Raw genomic sequence first — 25,457 nt, 5'->3', positions numbered from 1 at the left:
GTGCCCTCATATAAAGGCAATAGGAACAAAAGTGAATAGTCAAACTGCATAGGCACAAGTCTGTTAAGTAAGGTGTATGGGAGAGTGATGATTGAAAAGGTGGTAGCATGCACCAAACATCTTACTGGATACGAACAGTGTGGCTTTTAAAGAAGTAGAGGATGTGTGGACCAGGTATTTGCATTAGAGAATTTTTGTGAGAAATACTAAAAGAGAATGAACTGAATGTAGCATTTATGGATATGAAGAAAATGTATGATAGTATTAAGAGAAATGCTATATGGAAGGTTTGATGAGTATATGGAGTAAATGGTGAGTTACTAAATGCAAAGAGGAGGTTCTACCAAAAGGGTAAGGTGTGTGTGTATAAGGTGCATTGAGGAGTGAGGGGAAGGAGATGTCATTTTCAATCAGAGCAAAGATGGTCATATGGATGAGTTGGGCCCCAAATGCATAAGAACAGAAGAGGGAGGACATGTTAGAAATGAAATGCCAGAGGATAATGTTTCATGTGAGATGGGTTGATCATGTAAGGAGTGAAAGTGTATGAGATAGGCATGGATGTAGAAGTAAGTACAGTATGATTGAGAGGGCTGACCATGATGTGCTGAAAAAGAAAGACTTAGGGAATCTACCTGTCGGAAGTGGATGGAGGAAGAGGCATCTAAGGAGATGGAAGGATTGAGTGAAGGAGGCTGTGGGATTTAGGATTCTGAACATTTAGAGGATAAGAGGCATGCAGGGGATTAAATGAATTGGATCAGTGATATGTCAGGGACAATGTGCTGTCAGTGGACTGAACCAAGGCATTTGATTGAAGTGGTTAAGATAAACCATGGAGTAGTATGGGTGCTAGGTTGTGAATAGGAGACACTGGTTTTGGTGCATTATATATAACATTAGAGGTGTGGATGTGTGTGTATGAGTCCATTGTTTATTTGTTCCTAACAATACCACACTAATGGTGAAGCAGCAGTTGTGTTTAAACCATTATTTTAATTCATTCCATTTAGTCCCACATGTTTGCAGGGGACAACTTGCTGTCAGAGGGCTGAACCAGGGCATTTGAAGGAGTTAAGATGAAACATAGAATTGTCTGTCATACTAGTTTGTGAGTGGTAGGCACTGGTTTTGGTGCATCATAGACAATAGCAAGAGGGTGAATATATGCAAATGAGTCTGTTGTTTGTATGTTCTGATAGTACCACACTAATGGTGAAGAAGCAGTTCTGTATAAACAATATTGATTCCTTCCATTTAGCCCTACATTTTTCCTTTTCATGTTCCCATCTACTTTTGGGTTTTAAATAAAAAGTAGGCTCTGTAAGGCCTTTTCTAAGAGCAAAGTGGGTTCATCACCATTGAAAACCCAGTAACTAAACTCTTGAAATTTGTGGCTGATAGGTTTGACTAATATTTGTAAACATTTCCCCAGTTGTTTAAGTATTCATTCAGTGAATGCAATATATGAAGTGTTGGTTTGGTAAATTGTTGATACAATAGAATTAAGTTTTAGTGTATTGAGAGATTGATATTATGACATTTTGGTGCATTAAAGTGTCACTGTGATGAAGTGTTTGTAGGGTAGATTGTTTGTATGCATATGATATGGTATAATGGTAACATCATTAAGTGTGAACATAGGCAAGGTAAACATGTCAAAGACATGTAAAGTGGCATATGAAATAAATGGTGAATTGTTGTACAGTAGTTACAAACTGATTTTGCAAAGCACTGGGTACAGTATTAGTATGATAAGGTTAGTGTAGGGAAGTACTCCATTCATGACGTTTAGGTATACAGCTGTTTTAGTGCTTTGATACTTGGGTGTTTTCAGATATTTCATCAAGGAGTTTTTCCGCAGAATGTGCCGGATGCAAAGAGGAACTTGTGGAGGGACAGGCTTTGATTGCCTTGGACCAACAATGGCATATATGGTGCTTCAAGTGTGCCATTTGCAGCACCGTATTACATGGAGAGTACATGGGCAAGTGAGTACAATCCATTGTTCCATTAGTTCTGTAATTGGTCTTTTTAGTGCATACTGATTTTTTTTTATCATGGATATTGATAATGTTCCACTTATGGGAAATTAGATTGGTCAGGTGTATACTTTTTATTGTTATACATTTATGTCAATTTTTTTATGTTTGTGTTATGCAAGTGGCATGAGAAGCATGGGAGGTGGGCAGATAGAAAGGGTAGTGAGTGTTGGGTTAAACAGGTAAGATTATTAGTGAAAGAGAAGAGAGGCATTTGGACAATTTTTGCTGGGAAATAATGCAAATGAGTGGGAGATGTATAAAAGAAAGAGGCAGGAGGTCAAGAGAAAGGTGCAAGAAGTGAAAAAGAGGGCAAATTAGAGTTAGGGTGAGAGAGTATCATTAAATTTTAGGGAGAATAAAAAGATGTTTTGGAAGGAGGTAAATAAAGTGCGTAAGACAAGGGAACAAATGGGAACATCAGTGAAGGGGGCTAATGGGGAGGTGATAACAAGTAGTGGTGATGTGAGAAGGAGATGGAGTGAGTATTTTGAAGGATTGTTGAATGTGTCTGATGATAGAGTGGCAGATATAGGGTGTTTTGGTTGAAGTGGTGTGCAGAGTGAGAGGGTTAGGGAGAATGATTTGGTAAACAGAGAAGAGGCAGTAAAAGCTTTGCAGGAAGATGAAAGTCGGCAAGGCAGCGGGTTTGGATGGTATTGCAGTGGAGTTTATTAAAAAAGGGGGATGACTGTGTTGTTGACTGGTTGGTAAGGTTATTAAATGAATGTATGACTCATGGTGAGGTGCCTGAGGATTGGCGGAATGCTTGCATAGTGCCATTGTACAAAGGCAAAGGGGATAAAGGTGAGTGCTCAAATTACAGAGATGTAAGTTTGTTGAGTATTCCTGGTAAATTATATGGGAGGGTATTGATTGAGAGGGTGAAGGCATGTACAGAGCATCAGATTGGGGAAGAGCAGTGTGGTTCCAGAAGTGGTAGAGGATGTGTGGATCAGGTGTTTGCTTTGAAGAATGTATGTGAGAAATAGTTAGAAAAGCAAAAGGATTTGTGCGTAGCATTTGTGGATCTGGAGAAGGCATATGATAGAGTTGATAGAGATGCTCTGTAGAAGGTATTAAGAATATATGATGTGCAAGGCAAGTTGTTAGAAGCAGTGAAAAGTTTTTATCGAGGATGTAAGGCATGTGTACGAGTAGGAAGAGAGGAAAGAGGTTGGTTCTCAGTGAATGTTGGTTTGTGGCAGGGGTGCGTAATGTCTCCTTGGTTGTTTAATTTGTTTACGGATGGGGTTGTTAGGGAGGTGAATGCAAGAGTTTTGGAGAGAGGGGCAAGTATGCAGTCTGTTTTGGATGAGAGAGCATGGGAAGTGAGTGAGTTGTTCGCTGATGATACAGCGCTGGTGGCTGATTTGTGTGAGAAACTGCAGAAGCTGGTGACTGAGTTTGGTAAAGTGTGAGAACGAAGAAAGCTGAGTGTAAATGTGAATAAGAGCAAGGTTATTAGGTACAGTAGGGTTGAGGGACAAGTCATTTGGGAAGTACATTTGAATGGTGAAAAACTGGAGGAAGTGAAGTGTTTTAGACATCTGGGAGTGGATTTGGCAGTGGATGGAACCATGGAAGCGGAAATGAGTCAAAGTGTTGGGGAGGGGGTGAAAGTTCTGGGAGCGTTGAAAAATGTGTGGAAGGCGAGAATGTTATCTCGGAAAGCAAAAATGGGTATGTTTGAAGGAATGGTGGTTGCAACAATGTTATAAGGTTGTGAGGCATGGGCTATAGATAGAGTTGTGCGGAGGAGGGTGGATGTGTTGGAAATGAGATGTTTGAGGACAATATGTGGTGTGAGGTGGTTTGATTGAGTAAGTAATGAAAGGGTAAGAGAGGTGTGTGGTAATACAAAGAGTGTGGTTGAGAGAGCAGAAAAGGGTGTTTTGAAATGGTTTGGTCACATGGAGAGAATGAGTGAGGAGAGATTGACAAAGAGGATATATGTGTCAGAGGTAGAGGGAACGAGGAGAAGTGGGAGACCAAGTGACTTTTATATAGGAGTATTATTCTATAAAAACTTAATATGACTGAATTTACAAGTTTCACCATCAGGTAATTTTGCATAGCATGATAAATGTTATTCAGTGACTTCATGATGCTTTGCATTTCAGCAGAATAAGCATTGTCCATAACAGTATTAGGATAACAGCAGATAGATGTACATGAGTTTAGTGAATTGTACAGTACCATACCAGTTGAATTTTATATACCATAATTCTTTGTACATTTTTTAAGTTTTCAGGGGTTCTTTTCATTCAAAAAAGTGCTGATAAATCATTTGGTTGTAGCATTTTACAAATTAGACAAATTAGATTATATATCCAACAGACTTGGTGATTAGCATACTGACGTCAAGACTCGTATATGCTCAGAGATATGTATGCGTGAGTTTCATCTAAGAGGAGGGGGAGCATGGACAGATTTTTTTTTTTTGGGTGAGGGGGAACCTGGCTGGAAGTAGAATATGCTTCTTGTGATTGGTCACCACACCTAAATGAGCACAAAGAACTAATTGGGAAGGTCAGGAGGAGGGCAACATAGATGGTACCAGAATTAAAATAGCCATGTGAGAGGTTAGAGGCCATGAATTTGTCTGCCTTGGAAAAAAGAAAAGTAAGGAGTGACTGAGATGCACTTAGAATGTGCATCTCAAGTTGGTTACCACACTTAAAGTAACCATAAACATCAAGCAGAGAAGTTTCAGAGGAGGGCTGCAGAGATGGTACATGATACAAGAGAGCTGAGTTACAGGGAGAAGCTAGATTTTGTAAATTTCCCCACCATGAAAGAGAGAAGAATTAGGGGAGACTTGATACAATCTTTAGATTTGTATTTGTATATGATAATGACAGTGAGCATTTCTTTTAAAGAAGCAAAGAAAGAGCAACAAGAGGCCATTGCAAGAAACTGACTTGAAAAGATGTAAAGATGTACGTACTTCACTAGTATTAGAATTTTGGATGAATGGAATAAGCTGATTGATGAAAGTTTAAATGCAGACAGTATTCAAAATTTTGAAGACTTGTATGACAATGAAAAATCAAGAGATGGTGCCTGATAAATGTAGAATTTTCTGTTTTTAGAGTACAAATACGTAATTACACTTGAACAAGGAAATTTTATGGAAATTGTATACAGGAGATGTTAGACCTTGAATATGCATCTCAAGTTCAGTCACTGCACTTGAAGAAATTTATCTGGACAACAAAGATGGCACAATACCTGGAATAAGGAAGCTGAAATATAGGGGATGGCTAGAGGATATAGATTTTCTAATGGTGGGAGAGAGAAGAATGAGAGGAAACTAGATTACACCCTATAAGTCTCATACTCAATTTGACAATGGCAAAAGTGAAAACATTTTTGAAAGCAAAATAACAAGAATGAAAAGTGAAACTAAAAAATTAAGAGATTCATGAAAGAAAAGATATGAAGCATAAATGCAATGATTGTGAAGGTTGAATGAAACAGTTAAGTGATAATATTGTAAATATAAACAGCATACAGAAATTAGAATTTTTGTAACGAAAGCAAGTTTAAAGAATAGGACTCCATGAGTTTAGAACACCCATCTTTACTGTGCAGTTTGCTTATTACAATTAGGTAATTATACAGTACATACCATAGTTTAAGGTCATATCAGATTTAACTTGGTAATATCATTAATTCCTTTGGTAGTTGATGGTGTACTATACTGAGAATACAGTAAGACTGGTTTTGCCTAATTTGGAGCTTATATTTCTGCCCTGCAATATGCCCAGTGTATACGGAACATTATCATCACCCCTGTGTCTTTCTGTCTGTGAATACATTCTTTTCAGCACAAGAACTCAAGAACAATACATCATAGAAAATATTAATCATAAGAGTCAAATGCTTGTGGCATGAGAAGAGTGGGAGGTGGGTTGATTAGAAAGGGTAGTGAGTGGTGGGATGAAGAAGTAAGATTATTAGTGAAAGAGAAGAGAGAGGCATTTGGACGAGTTTTTCAGGGAAAAAATGCAATTGAGTGGGAGATGTATAAAAGAAAGAGACAGGAGGTCAAGAGAAAGGTGCAAGAGGTGAAAAAGAGGGCAAATGAGAGTTGGGGTGAGAGAGTATCATTAAATTTTAGGGAGAATAAAAAGATGTTCTGGAAGGAGGTAAATAAAGTGCGTAAGACAAGGGAGCAAAGGGGAACTTCAGTGAAGGGCGCAAATGGGGAGGTGAAAACAAGTAGTGGTGATGTGAGAAGGAGATGGAGTGAGTATTTTGAAGGTTTGTTGAATTTGTTTGATGATAGAGTGGCAGATATAGGGTGTTTTGGTCGAGGTGGTGTGCAAAGTGAGAGGGTTAGGGAAAATGATTTGGTAAACAGAGAAGAGGTAGTAAAAGCTTTGCGGAAGATGAAAGCCAGCAAGGCAGCAGGTTTGGATGGTATTGCAGTGGAATTTATTAAAAAAGGGGATGACTGTATTATTGACTGGTTAGTAAGGTTATTTAATGTATGTATGACTCATGGTGAGGTGCCTGAGGATTGGCGGAATGCGTGCATAGTGCCATTGTACAGAGGCAAAGGGGATAAGAGTGAGTGCTCAAATTACAGAGTTATAAGTTTGTTGAGTATTCCTGGTAAAATATATGGGAGGGTATTGATTGAGAGGGTGAAGGCATGTACAGAGCATCAGATTGGGGAAGAGCAGCGTGGTTTCAGAAGTGGTAGAGGATGTGTGGATCAGGTGTTTGCTTTGAAGAATGTATGTGAGAAATACTTAGAAAAGCAAATGGATTTGTATGTAGCATTTATGGATCTGGAGAAGGCATATGATAGAGTTGATAGAGATGCTCTGTGGAAGGTATTAAGAATATATGGTGTGGGAGGCAAGTTGTTAGAGGCAGTGAAAAGTTTTTATCGAGGATGTAAGGCATGTGTACGTGTAGGAAGAGAGGAAAGTGATTGGTTCTCAGTGAATGTAGGTTTGCGGCAGGGGTGTGTGATGTCTCCATGGTTGTTTAATTTGTTTATGGATGGGTTGTTAGGGAGGTGAATGCAAGAGTTTTGGAAAGAGGGGCAAGTATGAAGTCTGTTGGGGATGAGAGAGCTTGGGAAGTGAGTCAGTTGTTGTTCGCTGATGATACAGCGCTGGTGGCTGATTCATGTGAGAAACTGCAGAAGCTGGTGACTGAGTTTGGTAAAGTGTGTGAAAGAAGAAAGTAAAGAGTAAATGTGAATAAGAGCAAGGTTATTAGGTACAGTAGGGTTGAGGGTCAAGTCAATTGGGAGGTAAGTTTGAATGGAGAAATACTGGAGGAAGTAAAGTGTTTTAGATATCTGGGAGTGGATCTGGCAGCGGATGGAACCATGGAAGCGGAAGTGGATCATAAGGTGGGGGAGGGGGGTGAAAATCCTGGGAGCCTTGAAGAATGTGTGGAAGTCGAGAACATTATCTCGGAAAGCAAAATGGGTATGTTTGAAGGAATAGTGGTGCCAACAATGTTGTATGGTTGCGAGGCGTGGGCTATGGATAGAGATGTGCGCAGGAGGATGGATGTGCTGGAAATGAGATGTTTGAGGACAATATGTGGTGTGAGGTGGTTTGATTGAGTAAGTAATGTAAGGGTAAGAGAGATGTGTGGAAATAAAAAGAGCATGGTTGAGAGAGCAGAAGAGGGTGTTTTGAAATAGTTTGGGCACATGGAGAGAATGAGTGAGGAAAGATTGACCAAGAGGATATATGTGTCGGAGGTGGAGGGAACGAGGAGAAGAGGGAGACCAAATTGGAGGTGGAAAGATGGAGTGAAAAAGATTATGCAGGAGGGTGAAAGGTGGGCAAGGAATAGAGTGAATTGGATCAATGTGGTATACCGGGGTCGACGTGCTGTCAGTGGATTGAATCAGGGTATGTGAAGCATCTGGGGTAAACCATGGAAAGCTGTGTAGGTATGTATATTTGCGTGTGTGGACGTATGTATATACATGTGTATGGGGGTGGGTTGGGCCATTTCTTTCGTCTGTTTCCTTGCGCTACCTTGCAAACGCGGGAGACAGCGGAAAAAAAAAAAGTCAAATGCATCTTCTTAAAAAGAAAGTGTGCTAGCTTGACTTCTGTTGATAAATCTTACTGGTCCTTAACCTGCAGCATCTCAGTAACTTTTGTGATTCAGCTATTTTTCCTCTTTTTTGACCTGATCAGTTTAAAGCAACCTCTTTTACTCATAGTGGTGCACATTTGGATGCCTTGTGTATCTCTCCTCTACTTTGGATGATTCCACAGCTAGTCATCTTCACCACCTTCTTCTACTAAACCCATATTCTCTCTTATGTTTTCCTTGTGCAGGGTCTTTTGAATTCTCCCATTTACTAGTAGACAAGGCATATGGCCTGAATGGCATGTCTCCTATTATCCTATAAGCTTTATCCAATCATACTTACATATTTTATCTCAACCTAAAACCCAAAGTTTCCCTTCTTGGAAGTATATATTGGTTCAGTGCATTCCTAATAAAGGAAACCATTCCAGCCCTTCCAGCTGTATCCCTGTCAAAGTCACTTCTTCTCTATCCAGATTTATTGAAACTTTCCTCATCCTTTTCATAAACTTGTAATAAAATTCTCATCTTTCATATTACCTAAACAGCTTTTGTGAAGGAATGTCCACTGGTGATGATCTAACCTCTGGTTCTGCTCTAGGGGATTTTGATGAATCCTTTATTTTGGCCCTTGAATTCTCCAAGGCATATGACAAGTTATGGCAAAAATCGTTTACAAGTAAACTTCCCTCCTTTGACTTTTTTGCTTTTCTCTGTTTTCTAATGCAAATCTTCCTTTATAGTAGGTCCATTGTGATAGTGCATAATCTTTGTATTCCTGTCATCAGTAGAGTAGTATCCCTCAGGTTTCCTTCCTGTTTTCTTCACTGATAATTCATACCTGCATAATGCAACTCATTTTCCTTCCCCTCCTGTCTGCAGTGTTCATTCCTTTTCTTGCATGTGAAATTTTTACCTCATCTTTATATCATGGAATGGGGAAACAGTAAGCCAGTTGAATTTGACAATGCAGAGATGTAGTTTCTCCCAGTATCATTCTACTGCTATCCTGTTTTCAAATTTTTGTTTTCAAAACCCTTCACTTCAACCCTGCAGTAGTATAACATGTTGGGTACAGTCATATCCTTCATTCTATTTAGAAACCCCACATAATGCTCTCCACAAAATGTGCTTACCAAAAATTATGGGTGTTGCACAAATACTATAAATATTTTTCGTATTGACAGTCTTTCCATATCTTATGCAGTGTTGTTTGCCTCAGTATGGCTTTTCTGCTCACAAATGTCTGGTGTCTTTTCCAGCATCTTTATCTTGTTCTGCCATAATAACCCTCTTGCTGTCATCTCTCTTCAGGTGTCTCTTTTTGTTCTTCTTAATGTTGCTGCTGTATTTGTTCTATAGGTGCTATTTCAGCAACTTCTGTGAGCTGTCTATGTGTGTCTCAGCAATTAAGGAGACACAAATGGCTGTTCCTCATCATAGTTTCTGTGAAGAGACTAGCCGCACAAAGATAGACATTTAAGATGCCTCCTTCCTTTCTCATGGAATTTTCTTCCTCCTTTTGACATACCCTTCCTGTAACCTATCCACCTTTAAAAGTCAGGTCTTCAGACAACTAAGCAGCCCTTATTTTTTTCTTGCAACTTCTCATTTTTCCTTTCAACTGAGATGGTTACTGTTAGGGCATGTTCTTGCCTGTGCCATATCATTTACATCAAAGATAACCCATAAGGCAGTGATTAACTGAGTAGAGATTTGGTCATGTAGCTCCATAAATTTACCAGCTAATTAGAGAACACTGATTTTTGTGCAAGTTTTGTAATTTAGGAGTGCTGAATGGTGGAAAGTTCATATTTTTAAAGTATTCATTATGAAAAGAAGTATCATGGCATTCAAATTTTTGCAAATCAAAAAGCTCACTGGTTTTTGTTCTTATATTTTATTCATGGCAGAATATCAGGCAATGCAAATACCTCTTGTTTGTCTTACAACTTTAGATAAGTAAAAAATCAGGAGCACTATGACACCTAAGGCAAACATGGTGATAATTATTGTAGCATAAGGTGAAACACTTGAAATTAACAGAACATACAAAAACATCACTTAACACCTTGTAGTAACTAGTATTTACCATATTTTCAATGTTTTTTTGAAATATACCTGTACATCCAGTCTTTGGGCATGATGCACAATTGTGTGATTATAAAATTGATCAATGCACAAACCAGATCCATTGAACAGTCTTCAGTATTTGTAGTAGGATACTGCAGACAAGTGTTTATGAATTTCTCTGAGTTTTACATAGAAAATTTAGTTTACTCTGATGCTAATTGATATTAGGTAAGGTTTTTATAGGTTCTGTTGATTTACATTTGTTTCATCTACTTCTTTGTTGATTAACCCCACATTTTCCTTGAACTTCGAAACCCTCCCCACTATGGCCTATGTATTATTGTTGGATAAAAAGAAATGCTCTGCTAATATTATTTTATTATCCATATAGTACTCTATCAGTTTAGAATGAAATCATTGGATTTAACGTAACTACACTTTACGTTTAGGCACAATATGATTGAAATATTTGGATAAGAGGTGGAGTCCTGCTGATGTAAAGTTGGCTTTCATATATACATGTTGTTGATAACAGATATGTAGATACACATTTATATATCTGCTGAACACATAATCTATTGTTTGTGTTGAAAGTTTAATGTAATTTTAGTGAATGAGATTGATCTCACTGTTTCTCAATAGATATCATTAATGATTTTTATGTGTCAGGGATGGCTTACCGTACTGTGAAAAAGATTATCAGGCCCAGTTTGGTGTCAAGTGTGCGTACTGCAATCGGTTCATCAGCGGCAAGGTACTGCAGGCTGGAGACAATCACCACTTCCACCCAACTTGTGCACGATGTACAAAGTGTGGAGATCCTTTTGGAGATGGCGAGGAGATGTACTTACAAGGTTAGTTTTTGTGTATTATATGTATATACATGTGTATGTGGGTATATGGATGAAATATGATTACTATTGCCACATATAAAAGATATAAATCTGCCTTGCATTAAGGAATTACATAGAATTTTGGACATATGGTAAGAGATATGGTGAGGAATGACTGTGGAGAATTTCTTAAGAGATGATTTTGCAAGGAGCATGTTTTTATTTTGAGATTTTGTAATTGAAAAGAAGGGCTTCAGTCCAGCTTTATGAAGAATATCACTTTATAAAGTGAATGCGGCATCTTTCTATCTATATCTGATGCCTGTTCCCAATTGGAACTCCCTCAAGGGGGTTGCCACAATATTAGAGTATCCAAAACTAATGAACTCTGGTGCTACTTCTTAGCCTATAGTGCTTCACCCTTAACAGGCCATGGGCAGAGTGCAGCTTTAGTGCAGTGTTTGCAAAGGCTCCTTCTTAATGTTCGCACTGACTTCTTTCACATGTTCCTGCCTGATATTCCTTCCTACTACTTCTGCCTAATGCTGCTGCCTAAATGTTCCTAACTACTGCTTCCATATGTTGCGCATAACATTTTGCCAAGAGACAGGGTTAGCATGTAGTGCTCACCGCACAAAAATCTTGAGATACGAAGAATGAATGAGTTAATTGTTGTCAGAGTTAAGTGTTGTCAAGTGCTCTGTATGACAAGGAGAGATTGTATGTTTGTGGACAGAATGCAGTAGTCTATATGTAGATGAGGCAGAAAGAAAAGACAGCTACCTAGGTCAAAGGAGTGCAACTTGACAACCACTGAAGTGCTGGCTACTACACAGAGTCACTGCCCTCCCAGTACCCAGGCGGGTAGTACTGGTAATATACTTCCCTGGTCATTGACTGCCTACTAACTACTGCATGTCATCATTTTTTTTTTTTTTTTTTTTTTTTTTTTTTTTTTTTTTTAAAGAAAGAAAATCACTTATCAGAGTTGGTTGAGACTAGAGTGATTCGTTGTTTTAATGTTTTCTTTAGCAGTGTAAATTGTTGTAGGCTTCATTGGAGGTGGGGATTGAGCTAGATTATGAAAAAGGGTTGAATTAGTAGTGTTGTATTGAATACATAGTGTAGTCAAAAGTGCAGTTAGCACAGGTGTAGGCATTTGATACAAGAATCTGTAGCCTTCTCATATGGAAAAGTTGAATGCCTGCAAATAAGAGATTGGTTGTTTTTAAGGAATTTCTCTTCTTCAGATGAAGCCCTGTTAGCATCTTTAGTCTCCAGGATTTCCTTTACCTACTGTGATATCTTTGAGGCTGTTTATAGAAACCCAGCAACAAACCCTGTCCTGTAATATCATTAGTTTGTAATCATGGTGACTCCATGCAGCTGTCATTCCCCATTACTTATTTCTGTAGGTTCACACCTCCAAACTTTATGCTTTTATTACTCTTTGGAGTTTTTACCTCATGACCTTTGTGTTTGACTTTCATTGGTGCCAGTTCATCAAAGTCCTAGTTGGGAAATTGTTATGTATTCATATCTTTGAGGAGGTGATAAAGACAAATCACAAAAATGGATGTTATGGAATCACTAGACTATATTTTTAGTGTACTACAGATCTACACATAATATGGTGCATAGGGCACCTTCTGAGCTTCTGATATGAAGATGACTGAAGGCTTATGTAGATGCTGAACACCCACATTTAGCAGATAAGATTCAGAGAAGGTCATCATAAGGAAAAAATTGGTTGGAGAGTACTATCAGTGCAAAGAAACATGAGTACTTGCAGTGATCTTGAAGAAGGCTGATAATTTATCAAGTTCTGATAGGAGACCATACCAGGAAGTGACACATCAACCAGCACCAAGATCTGAAATGGCATTTTCTGTATTGGGGCAGAAAATGTGCAAAACTCAGCACAGTGGAACTGGTGCCATCAATCCAGGGGCCTAAAATGGAAAATCAGATTTATATGCTCCACCAGCTCCTAGGTGTAGATTAAATGAAATTTCAAGACCAAGTTTGGCCCAGAGAAAGCCACACTGCATGACACATGGATTCAGGATCACTAGAAAGCCTTAATGTCAGAGATCGACTTAACAGCAATTCATCCTTTGATACAATCAGCATTTGGCGTGGGAAATTTCTTTTCTTTTTTTTTTATTTTGCTTTGTCGCTGTCTCCCGCGTTTGCGAGGTAGCGCAAGGAAACAGACGAAAGAAATGGCCCAACCCATCCCCATCCACAATGTATATACATACACGTCCACACACGCAAATATACATACCTATACATCTCAATGTACACATATATATATACACACACAGACACATACATGTATACCCATGCACACAATTCACACTGTCTGCCTTTATTCATTCCCATCGTCACCTCGCCACACATGGAATACTATCCCCCTCCCCCCTCATGTGTGCGAGGTAGCACTAGGAAAAGACAACAAAGGCCTCATTCGTTCACACTCAGTCTCTAGCTGTCATGCAATAATGCCCAAAACCACAGCTCCCTTTCCACATCCAGGCCCCACACAGCTTTCCATGGTTTACCACAGACGCTTCACATGCCCTGATTCAATCCACTGACAGCACGTCAACCCCGGTATACCACATCGATCCAATTCACTCTATTCCTTGCCCTCCTTTCACCCTCCTGCATGTTCAGGCCCCGATCACACAAAATCTTTTTCACTCCATCTTTCTACCTAAAATTTGGTCTCCCACTTCTCCTCGTTCCCTCCACCTCCGACACATATATCCTCTTGGTCAATCTTTCCTCACTCATTCTCTCCATGTGCCCAAACCATTTCAAAACACCCTCTTCTGCTCTCTCAACCACGCTCTTTTTATTTCCACACATCTCTCTTACCATTACATTACTTACTCGATCAAACCACCTCACACCACACATTGTCCTCAAACATCTCATTTCCAGCACATCCACCCTCCTGCGCACAACTCTATCCATAGCCCACGCCTCGCAACCATACAACATTGTTGGAACCACTATTCCTTCAAACATACCCATTTTTGCTTTCCGAGATAATGTTCTCGACTTCCACACATTCTTCAAGGCTCCCAGGATTTTCGCCCCCTCCCCCACCCTATGATTCACTTCCGCTTCCAAGGTTCCATCCGCTGCCAGATCCACTCCCAGATATCTAAAACACTTTACTTCCTCCAGTTTTTCTCCATTCAAACTTACCTCCCAATTGACTTGACCCTCAACCCTACTGTACCTAATAACCTTGCTCTTATCCACATTTACTCTTAACTTTCTTTATATCACTTATAATTGACTTCAGTGAATCAGATTCATACAGCTTCTCAGGATACTTTCATGTATCTTTATTTTTTTCCACTGTACTCAAATGAAAAAAAGCTTTCTCATAACCACAATTCATATTTATTTCCTTCTCTTTACCAAGCTGATTGATCAGGCATGTGATCCATAATCTCTCCACTGGCATCCTCATCTGAATTCATGTAGTGCATCTGTCCATTTCTTTTGTGGCTTACATCTTTTCCTTGTTCCCACATCTTTACTACTGTAAATCATTTATGCCAGCCTATTCCTTTCAATATGTTATACATGGTGATATTTTATGAGCAAATTCAGTTATTCACCTATCAGGTGAATTACTTACATTATTGTCTTTCAAATGATTTCATTCTTTACCATGTCCCCTTTCCAAATTCACTTTATGCCACATTATTATGCTTTCTTCTTTTGTTTCTGGTGCTTCCCCGCTAATGCAGGAAACAACGATGGAGTATGAAAAAAAGAATTGATCTGTTTGCATTTACAATATCTTCCAGCACGTTTCATCTTGTGAGCAAGAGTATAAGTTTGCATATGTATGTATATTAGTGAATTACACCCAGGTGAACTTACCTGAGGGAAATGTATTTCCCTTCTGTCTTGGCAGGTGTATTCTTAGGGGTGTAATTACGCTCACACAAGACTTTCCTATTTATGTGAGATTTATACCCAATTCGCAACCTAGCTTCCTACATTGCTGAACCCAGGCATTTAATTTTTCCTCCCTGTATGCACTTCAAGGCCTTCCCTGTTTCTCTGCAGTTATTTCATACCCCTTTGTTACCATTTGTTATCTTCTCTCCAGCAAGCCACAGCCATGCAGACTTGATATACTTTATTGCCTTTAAGACACCCTTAGCATTGCCTTTTTGTTACAAGCTGCATACAGATTTTGTCATATGTGTTATGGTTGAGTCTTGGTTAATAAGCTTTTTATGAATTATTGATCGTAAATTGGCTCTGCTAATCCAGTCCAGATGAAAATATGTAGAAGTTCTCATATGAATCAACTAAGAACCAAATTAGTGAGATTGGAATTAGCAAAGTTTCACTGCAGTAGAGAAAAAGAAAAAGAAAGATTATATAGTATTCATGGATTTAGAAAGGCCTACATTAATACTAATGAGAAAAGATTTTGAAATGCTTTAGATATAGTGTTCATGGATGATATGTGAATGCAGTTGGCAAAAAATATAGTTAGAAATGATGCATGTGTAAGAATAGATGGTGGTATAAGATAGTGTGGAGTAAATGCTAAAATGTTTCAGGGCTGTGTAATGTCACCATGATTGGAGTCTCTGCAAACACTTTGCTAGAGTTGCCCTCTGCCAGTGGCCTGTTAAGGGTGTGACATAAAGGCTAAGATGTGGCTCTGGAGTTTACTTGTTATGGTGTCTTTGTTGATGTGACCACCCCCTTGAGGGAGTTCCAATTGGAACAAGCATCAGAGATATAGATAGATAGATAGAAGTGAAGTTATTGTATATGGATAATGCCATTTACTAAATCAAAGTAGCTGGGTATACCAATTAGTATGTCACTTTTGTGATGATTGTAGGTGGAGGATGTTGAAAGTTATTTCAAGTCTGTGTAAGGTGCATTATATTTTGAGAGAGGCATTAATATTTTATCTTTTCGATTGGGAATATAAGATATAATTGTTTAGATATTTAGGTGCAATTACTAACAAGGATAGAAGTAGGTAGTCTTAAGTTGATAGTAGAATTATATTTGGGAGAAAGGTTGGATATACCTGGAACTCTGACTAATGGGAAGAATTTAAGTTCAGAGTGCGGCGAGACATGCATGTTAGTGTTTGTTCTGACTCCATTTTGATGTGAAACCTTTGTTTGCCTTGATTAGGTAAGTCAAAATTAACCCTCTTACTTTAGTAGTCTTAGTATCCAGTGTACATGTAGGGTATATTTTCAAAATATATATTTCCATAGATTTATAAGGATTTAATAGAATATGATTATTCAGATAAGCGATATACAACTCATCCTGGAAAGAAATTGCCTATATGTGCGATGCATCCTTTAAAGATGTGGTCATCCACTGCCTGGCATAAGCAGTAGAGTGTGGAGTACAAAGGATTTTCATCTCTAGTATCTATTATTTTGTAAGAGTATTACAATTACAGTGATTATCATGCTAGAGGGCACAGGTACCATTTTCACTTGGAGTGACCAATGCAAGGAAAATATATAGGTTATAGTGTTTGGTATCAATGCATGTGATGCCATCTTGAGTGTTTAATTAAGCTGTTCATCATGCCATAGAGGAGGAGGTAGGCAGTAATGAAATATTGTTCATATACTTACCAGCTGTGGTGAACAGAAAATGAAATATCATAACATATAATGGCTGTAGGATATAGGTTAAGAACAATGGTAGTAGATAACTTATACAGCGTAGACTGAGAATAGAAAAATGAAGATATCTGAAGTAATTATAGAAATGTATAGAGGGAAATTTAAGGAAATTCTTGTATATTATGGTCTTATGATATTGCATGGTAAGTGACAGGCTGGAGAAGGTTTTTAGTTGCATGTTTGAAGATGTTAGGAAAAATAGACATGAACGAGGTGGACAGAGGCACTTTATGAACTGTTGAAGGCCAAAAAGTATTTTGATGAGGTTCCCATGTGCTATGGAGGTGTGTGTATGTGTGTGAAGGTGGTGATGAATGGAGAAATTGATCTGTCTCAGCACACCAGCTTCCTGTTTGTGGTGAATGATTAGAGAAGTGCTTTGATAAAAGGAAGTCATATCCTCATAAACATATTGGACGTCAGCTGAGGATATGTTTATGAGATGAGAAGCTATTTCCACTGTTATTGCTTTGTAAATGGGAATGGAGTTAAAGACCATAGGTGGAAAGATATATTTTTCATCTCTATAACATGATTGTATGATTTGCATATATTTATAATCACCATAATCCAAAGGATATTGGCTAATGTGAAAATATAATAAGCATATGTTTCAAACTGTTTTTGAGTAATCATAACAACACAGAGTTTTTATCGTACACTTTTAGTATTCTGGTCATGATTTTAATTGTGATTGTGATTATACTGATTCCAGTATGAATTCTGAACAAGTCAACTAATTTAGATACTTTGTAACAAGTTCACAAACATGGAATCCTTCTCTCAAAAATTGATCTAGATCAAAGAAAGCATTCACAGAAATTAAGGGCCTCACAACAAGTTCACAACACGGAATCTTTGTAACAAAAATTGGTCTAGATCAAATAAAGCATTCACAGAAATTAAGGTCAAGAAAGTACCTATATCTTTGAAACCCATTTCCTTTGGGAATTCCCATCAAGGGGATGGCCACAGCAAAAGAGTCCACTTATTCATATTCTTACATGCCTCCCTTGCATACACCATTCCACACATTCTTCTCCCATTTCTTTCCCTCCAGCACTCCTCTACTCTGTTTCCTCATGTCATTGCAAGAATCTTGTTCTGAATAATTTTAAGGAATTTCATGTATGTTATGATTTATAAAAAAGAATAATTACATTATTATTTGATACACAGTAGTGGATCAGAAATGCAGCTGAATAAAGTGTGCTTGTGAAATTATAGGCACGGCAATATGGCACCCTCGCTGTGGTCCTGGACCCACAGAAAATGGTACAGTCCTGAATGGTTCACTCTCTAATGGTCATCACATTAATGGGGAACAGAAAGCTGATAGAGAACGTGACTTTGATGGCATGAGCTCTACAGCTTCAGAAACACAGGTGGGTACTGTTAGTAGTGAAGAAAGGTTTTGGGTTTGACTATAGATTTTTGTCGTTTCTGTCTCAACTTTCTGTGTTATATATATATGTAATTTTATATAATGTATATTTTTTAATTATTAGAATTATTTTTCAAAAAGAATATTAAAACACATGGCTCAGACTTGATGTCTAATCCTGATAGACAACTGCACACTGTAGAAACAAGAAATTTATTAATTATTCCAAATACTAACACCTATCACTGATGAAACAATTTAGGATTAACATTTAATGTTAGAGAGGGATTTTACTTTGATCAGAAACTGCCGTGTGAGTGGCAGAAGATTATGTCTCAACTTGGATGGAAATTGGTTCAGTAAACCCACATAAGATGAGAATAAGGGGCAAATGTCTAGAAATCCTAAAAAGTTCAGTCATGAAATATATACTAGAAATGCAACCTTGACCCAAGAATGATGCTTGATGCAAATTGCAAATAATTGAAATGAGTACATTCAACTTATACCCTTTTTTTCCCAGAGGAAAAAATTAGATATACTCAACATGACATATTGATGAAACTGAATTGACCCTAATCCGTTTAAGTAACCATAGATAAATTGAAATTGCTAAACAGAAGACGGTATTAATAGAAATGTCAACTTGATGATATTGATAAGCAATGATAAGGCTCAGAGTGGGGTGCCTAAATGTGTGTGGATGTAACCAAGATGTGAAAAAAGGAGAGATAGGTAGTATGTTTGAAGAAAGGAACCTGGATGTTTTGGCTCTGAGTGAAACGAAGCTCAAGGGTAAAGGGGAAGAGTGGTTTGGAAATGTCTGGGGAGTGAAGTCAGGGGTTAGTGAGAGGACAAGAGCAAGGGAAGGAGTAGCAATACTCCTGAAACAGGAGTTGTGGGAGTATGTGATAGAATGTAAGAAAGTAAATTCTCGATTAATATGGGTAAAATTGAAAGTTGATGGAGAGAGGTGGGTGATTATTGGTGCATATGCACCTGGGCATGAGAAGAAAGATCATGAGAGGCAAGTGTTTTGGGAGCAGCTAAATGAGTGTGTTAGCGGTTTTGATGCACGAGACCGGGTTATAGTGATGGGTGATTTGAATGCAAAGGTGAGTAATGTGGCAGTTGAGGGAATAATTGGTGTGCATGGGGTGTTCAATGTTGTAAATGGAAATGGTGAGGAGCTTGTAGATTTATGTGCTGAAAAAGGACTGATGATTGGGAATACTGTTTTTATTATTTTTTTATTTTATTTATTTATTTTGCTTTGTCACTGTCTCCTGCGTTTGCGAGGTAGCGCAAGGAAACAGACGAAGGAAATGGCCCAACCACCCCCCCCCCATACACATGTATATACACACACGTGCACACACACAAATATACATACCTATACATCTCAGTGTACACATATATATACACACACAGACACATACATATATACCCATGCACACAATTCACACTGTCTGCCTTTATTCATTCCCATCGCCACCTCGCCACACATGGAATACCATCCCCCTCCCCCCTCATGTGAGCGGGGTAGCACTAGGAAAAGACAACAAAGGCCTCATTCGTTCACACTCAGTCTCTAGCTGTCATGCAATAATGCCCGAAACCACAGCTCCCTTTCCACATCCAGGCCCCACACAGCTTTCCATGGTTTACCCCAGACGCTTCACATGCCCTGATTCAATCCACTGACAGCACGTCAACCCCGGTATACCACATCGATCCAATTCACTCTATTCCTTGCCCTCCTTTCACCCTCCTGCATGTTCAGGCCCCGATCACACAAAATCTTTTTCACTCCATCTTTCCACCTGAAATTTGGTCTCCCACTTCTCCTCGTTCCCTCCACCTCCGACACACATATCCTCTTGGTCAATCTTTCCTCACTCATTCTCTCCATGTGCCCAAACCATTTCAAAACACCCTCTTCTGCTCTCTCAACCATGCTCTTTTTATTTCCACACATCTCTCTTACCCTTACATTACTTACTTGATCAAACCACCTCACACCACACATTGTCCTCAAACATCTCATTTCCAGCACATCCACCCTCCTGCGCACAACTCTATCCATAGCCCACGCCTCGCAACCATACAACATTGTTGGAACCACTATTCCTTCAAACATACCCATTTGTGCTTTCCGAGATAATGTTCTCGACTTCCACACATTCTTCAAGGCTCCCAGGATTTTCGCCCCCTCCCCCACCCTATGATTCACTTCCGCTTCCATGGTTCCATCCACTGCCAGATCCACTCCCAGATATCTAAAACACTTACTTCCTCCAGTTTTTCTCCATTCAAACTTACCTCCCACTTGACTTGACCCTCAACCCTACTGTACCTAATAACCTTGCTCTTATTCACATTTTACTCTTAACTTTCTTCTTTCACACTCTTTACCAAACTCAGTCACCAGCTTCTGCAGTTTCTTACATGAATCAGCCACCAGCGCTGTATCATCAGCGAACAACAACTGACTCACTTCCCAAGCTCTCTCATCCAGAACAGACTGCATACTTGCCCCTCTTTCCAAAACTCTTGCATTCACCTCCCTAACAACCCCATCCATAAACAAATTAAACAACCATGGAGACATCACACACCCCTGCCGCAAACCCACATTCACTGAGAACCAATCACTTTCCTCTCTTCCCACATGTACACATGCCTTACATCCTCGATAAAAACTTTTCACTGCCTCTAACAACTTGCCTCCCACACCATATAATCTTAAAACCTTCCACAGAGCATCTCTATCAACTCTATCATATGCCTTCTCCAGATCTATAAATGCTACATACAAATCCATTTGTTTTTCTAAGTATTTCTCACATACATTCTTCAAAGCAAACACCTGATCCACACATCCTCTACCACTTCTGAAACCACACTGCTCTTCCCCAATCTGATGCTCTGTACATGCCTTCACCCTCTCAATCAATACCCTCCCATATAATTTCCCAGGAATACTCAGCAAACTTATACCTCTGTAATTTGAGCACTCACTCTTATCCTCTTTGCCTTTATTCAATGGCACTATGCACGCATTCCGCCAATCCTCAGGCACCTCACCATGAATCATACATACATTAAATAACCTTACCAACCAGTCAACAATACAGTCACCCCCTTTTTTAATAAATTCCACTGCAATACCATCCAAACCTGCTGCCTTGCCAGCTTTCATCTATAGATATACTTAAATGCATATGTACAGTGTCGGCGGAAAGAAATGACACCCACAATGAAAACAAAATATGGGAAATAGGGAAATAGGTGAAGAAAATGATCAATCAGGGTATTTTTATTCATCCTAATACTTCGTGATGTCTCCTCTGAGCTTCCTAACTTCTTCAAGACGGTCTGGCATGCTCCTGGCCAAGGATCTGAAGTATTCTTTGTCAATATTTTTCCACACCTTGGTGATCGCCTCTTTTAGGTGTGGGACAGACGTCGTCTGGATAAGGGAAAACTCATGCTTGATGTGTGCCCAGGCATTCTCAATCCCGTTAAGATCTGGGGAATTTCCCGGCCACTCAAGCAATTCGATTTTTGTGTCCTCCAGCCACTTTTTGACGAGGTCTGAGCCATGACAAGGGGCCCCATCAGGCATAAAACAGCCTTCGGGCCAATGAAGATCATAGAAATGGTGCATGTGATCCTTCAGCACATCCAAATAATTTGCAGCACGCATTGTCTCGTTTTTAGGGAGAAAAAATAAGTCCCCAGCTCCGTTGGTGCCACTGAAAATTCTCCAAACCATTACTGAAGGAGGATGTTCGATGACTTTTGCGGTGTATCTAGGATGGTAGCGGTTGGAGTTTGGACTTCGGCGGCAGCGCTTAACATAAACACGTACTGTCTTGAAGATCGATTCATCGGAAAAACAGGTCTGCATCTATTTCTCTGGGGTCCAGTCTTGGTATCTTCATGCAAATTGAAGTCTATGGCGCTTCATGCCGGCTGTTACAAGTGGCTTCACTGCTGCGTGTCGTGACGGGAGGTGGAGGTGACGCTGCAAGTGTTCTTGAATGGTGCAGGTAGCAACGTTTCCTAGCAGCTCAGGGTACATTTTCTTGAGTTCTGTGGACGTAATAAATGGGTTTTTCAACACTTCACGCCATAGGATATTGTCTGTCTTCTGAGAGGTTTTTCTTGGCCTCCCATAGCGTGGTTTAGGGGCTGGAACCTGGTTGGGGCCAAGCTCCCTTCCGGCAGCGAGAAGCCTCAAGACAGTCAACCGAGGAAGTCCAACTCAGGCACAAATATCTTTAATGGAAATGTTTTCCTCCTTCAAAGCAAGGATACGGGACCTCTCCTAATTCGACGTCATGGTTCGACCCATATTTACTGATGTGGGGAACTATGGGGACACGAAATGTGTTGGGCGGTATCTGGGAGGTAGCACAGGCAGGAGTGCTAAAATGATATGCCCACACACTGCAGAGTTTTCATGCAACTGGGGCAGTCAGTCTCCCTGGGCTACGCTCGAGGCATGAAAACATTCCAGATGTCGCCAGAGAGAGCCACGGCTAACATAAGGTGGTTTGTGGCGGTCTTTTTTGAGATGTATTTTCCATTGCGTTTCAGTGGGAGGAGTCATTTCTTTCCGCCGACACTGTATATGTATGTATATGTGTGTGTATGGCATTATGTATACATATGTGTAAATGAGTGAATGGGCCATTCTTCATCTGTTTCTTGGCACTACCTTTGCTGACACAGGAAACAGCAATTAAGTTTAATGAATAATAATATTCTATAAAAAAGTACAGGGGGCAATGTGCTTATAGTGGACTGAACCATGGCATATGAAGCAAAACCATAAGAAGATCTGTGGGGCTTGGTTGTGGATAAGGGGCTGTTGTGTTAATATATTTACATGTCAGATACAGAATGGATATGAGCAAATGGGGCCTTTCTTTGTCTGTTCATGGCATTACCTCACAGGAAACAGCATACAAGTATAAAAAAGTGATATTGATAATCATGGTGAGGATTGCTGGTTAAGCTAGACCATCAAACAATGAATGGCTTGTTTGTGCCATCGCTGCTGCATGGAACTATAACTTGGATGAGAGGTGAAATCCCATTGACAATCATGGCAGAGTAGTCTGTTAATTTTCAATTTTGGTAGCTGTTATCAGATTCCCTGAGGAGTGATTGGTCCACGTGTACAGGCTTCCTCACCCTTGATCTGCTTGATCTGATTTCAGGGTATATTTGATATAATCAGGCATTTTTTTGCTGTGCCCTGATTTCCTTTTTGCTACAGAAGTCTTGATCCCTAACAAACATACAGTCTTACTATTCTCAAGTATTTCTAGGGATAGTAAATATTTCAGTATTGAAAGTTAGAGAAAGATTTATACATATAAATGAATGATGATAAGGTAATACTAATATAAATAACTTCTAACCCAATGGCATACTTCCTTTCAATATTAGTGCACCCTTCAGTAGCCATTGGAGAGATAAGAAATTTGTCATCAGGTAAGAAAAATTCATCAGCATGTTTTTCCCTGCTGATAAAAGCATTGATTTACAAATGATCTGGACTTAACCAAATTAAGCTTTAGATGGGCTTGGTGCATCTGTAAGTGTTAAGGTTGCATTTCTAGATTAGGTTATTTTTCAGATTTCCTGAATTTTCATGATTATCGATAGGTTTCTCCTCAAATAGCCTATTCTTAATGATATGTTACAGATTTAATGCATATAGCCAGTCTTAATTTCATGTATGTTCTATGTGATACAGCAGAATAGGTGAAGGCCACACTGTACTTTGCAAGAATCTGTATCTATTACTCTATGCAATTTTGTTTTGTCATTGATACCAGTATTTACACAATGTTGATTATCAAAATACTTGAGAAAGATGAGGCTATGTTTGCACCAACCTGCTCTGAATGCAAGAAAGAGCATGTCCAATATGTAACACAGAAAACTGAGATTTTTATTGTCTTTATCATCATTACTGTAATAAAGATAATATAAAGTTCATATGAAGAATCTTTGTTAATTTTATGTTGTGCAGTGAATGATTCATTACATATATAGTTTGTGTGAACTCACAGAAATACCTTTATTTCTAGATATGTCATGTTCTTGAATTAATTTTGCAGATTTTATAACATTACAGGCATATCATATGTGGTATAATGATGCAGTTTTCATCTCAACAGTTTATCGAAACTGTAGAATCCACGGGAAGATGGCGGAGGGTATGCCTTACTGAGTGCACATGACCACTTAGTCAATTTAAGATTGTCATTGCCTTTTCACTAATTTATTTTGTTTTAAAAGTGCAACAACTAACTCAAGTATCAATGCGTGACTTGTTCAGTGATTATGACAGTAGTGGGTACTTCAAATGAGCATAGATTCACTATAAAAGTAGACTAGGAGTAACTGTGATCACTGATGTGGTCACTGATGGATACCTAGAAATGAGGAGCCAATTGTAGTTGAGAATAGTTTTAAACAATTACATTTGTTTTGTGTTATCTAGCGATGAAAATTATATTTTAAATGACACATCTTTATTTTTTAGATCAAATTTTTGATTTGTTGCAATAGTGTGACTGGAAATATGATTGGTTCCCTCAGTTGCCAGATGTAAAGTGTTTCACTTCCCTGACTTTGTTTTGTGGTTCTTTCCATTTTCATTTCCTAATGAATTATTGCATTGCTAATGTTGTAATTATCTCACATTATTAGTGTTTTGTAGGCGTGTTTTCCTATATACCAAGTCTCATAGCACCCATCCAGATATTACAAATGCACATATAGAATACTAACTTTCAGATTTAGGCATTATTGAATGTAGTTTTACGTACATTTGAAGTATGCTTATTATAAATTACATTATATAATGTTTGGATGTTTTGATACTCATTGAATTAGGTTCTAAAGAACAAAAGATTTTTCGTACCTTTACTACTTAATCGGAATTGTGGACATTTTTTTTGGTCAGTGTGTGTAATTTTGTAGTATTTTTTTCCTTTGAGTTCAGAAGTTGAAACTGCATGCCTCACCATTCAGGAAAGACCAGAAAGACTATCAAATTACCAGTGAACCTTGTAAGTCTTAAGGAGCCACTATGCTACAGGCCCCAGGATTCAGTCAATCAGTAGTTATCCAGGCTAAATTATTAGTTGGTGTATTAACCCAAACCTTAGGCCATCAGTATACCTCTGTCCACAGTGCCAGATGTCTTTGTCACCAAAAAGCACTATTCCATCAGATGTTCCAGCTACACTTGATGGTATCATCTCCACAGTATATTCATTATAGAGTACTTAGAACATTTTCG

The 25,457-nt window shown here is 38.8% G+C and overlaps 1 protein-coding gene across 21 annotated transcripts in view; it reads left to right on the top strand.

The window, feature by feature from the left end:
- LOC139752858 (actin-binding LIM protein 3-like) overlaps positions 1 to 25,457 on the top strand; it is an 837,860-nt gene that overhangs the window by 653,002 nt on the left and 159,401 nt on the right. For 20 of the 21 annotated variants that reach the window (XM_071668853.1, XM_071668857.1, XM_071668856.1 and 17 more), the window contains 3 exons: positions 1,865 to 1,991; positions 10,866 to 11,050; positions 17,971 to 18,128. In XM_071668853.1, coding sequence (XP_071524954.1) covers positions 1,865 to 1,991; positions 10,866 to 11,050; positions 17,971 to 18,128 — 470 coding nt within the window. Of the gene's footprint in view, positions 1 to 1,864; positions 1,992 to 10,865; positions 11,051 to 17,970; positions 18,129 to 24,327; positions 24,367 to 25,457 lie in introns of all 21 variants that reach the window. The other variant, XM_071668843.1, reaches the window with a different exon arrangement.

This window comes from Panulirus ornatus, chromosome 13, assembly GCF_036320965.1.
Source record: "Panulirus ornatus isolate Po-2019 chromosome 13, ASM3632096v1, whole genome shotgun sequence".
Lineage (NCBI taxonomy): Eukaryota > Metazoa > Arthropoda > Malacostraca > Decapoda > Palinuridae > Panulirus > Panulirus ornatus.
The sequence above is the reverse complement of the archived record's forward strand: the minus strand, read 5'-3'. Positions and strand labels throughout refer to the sequence as shown.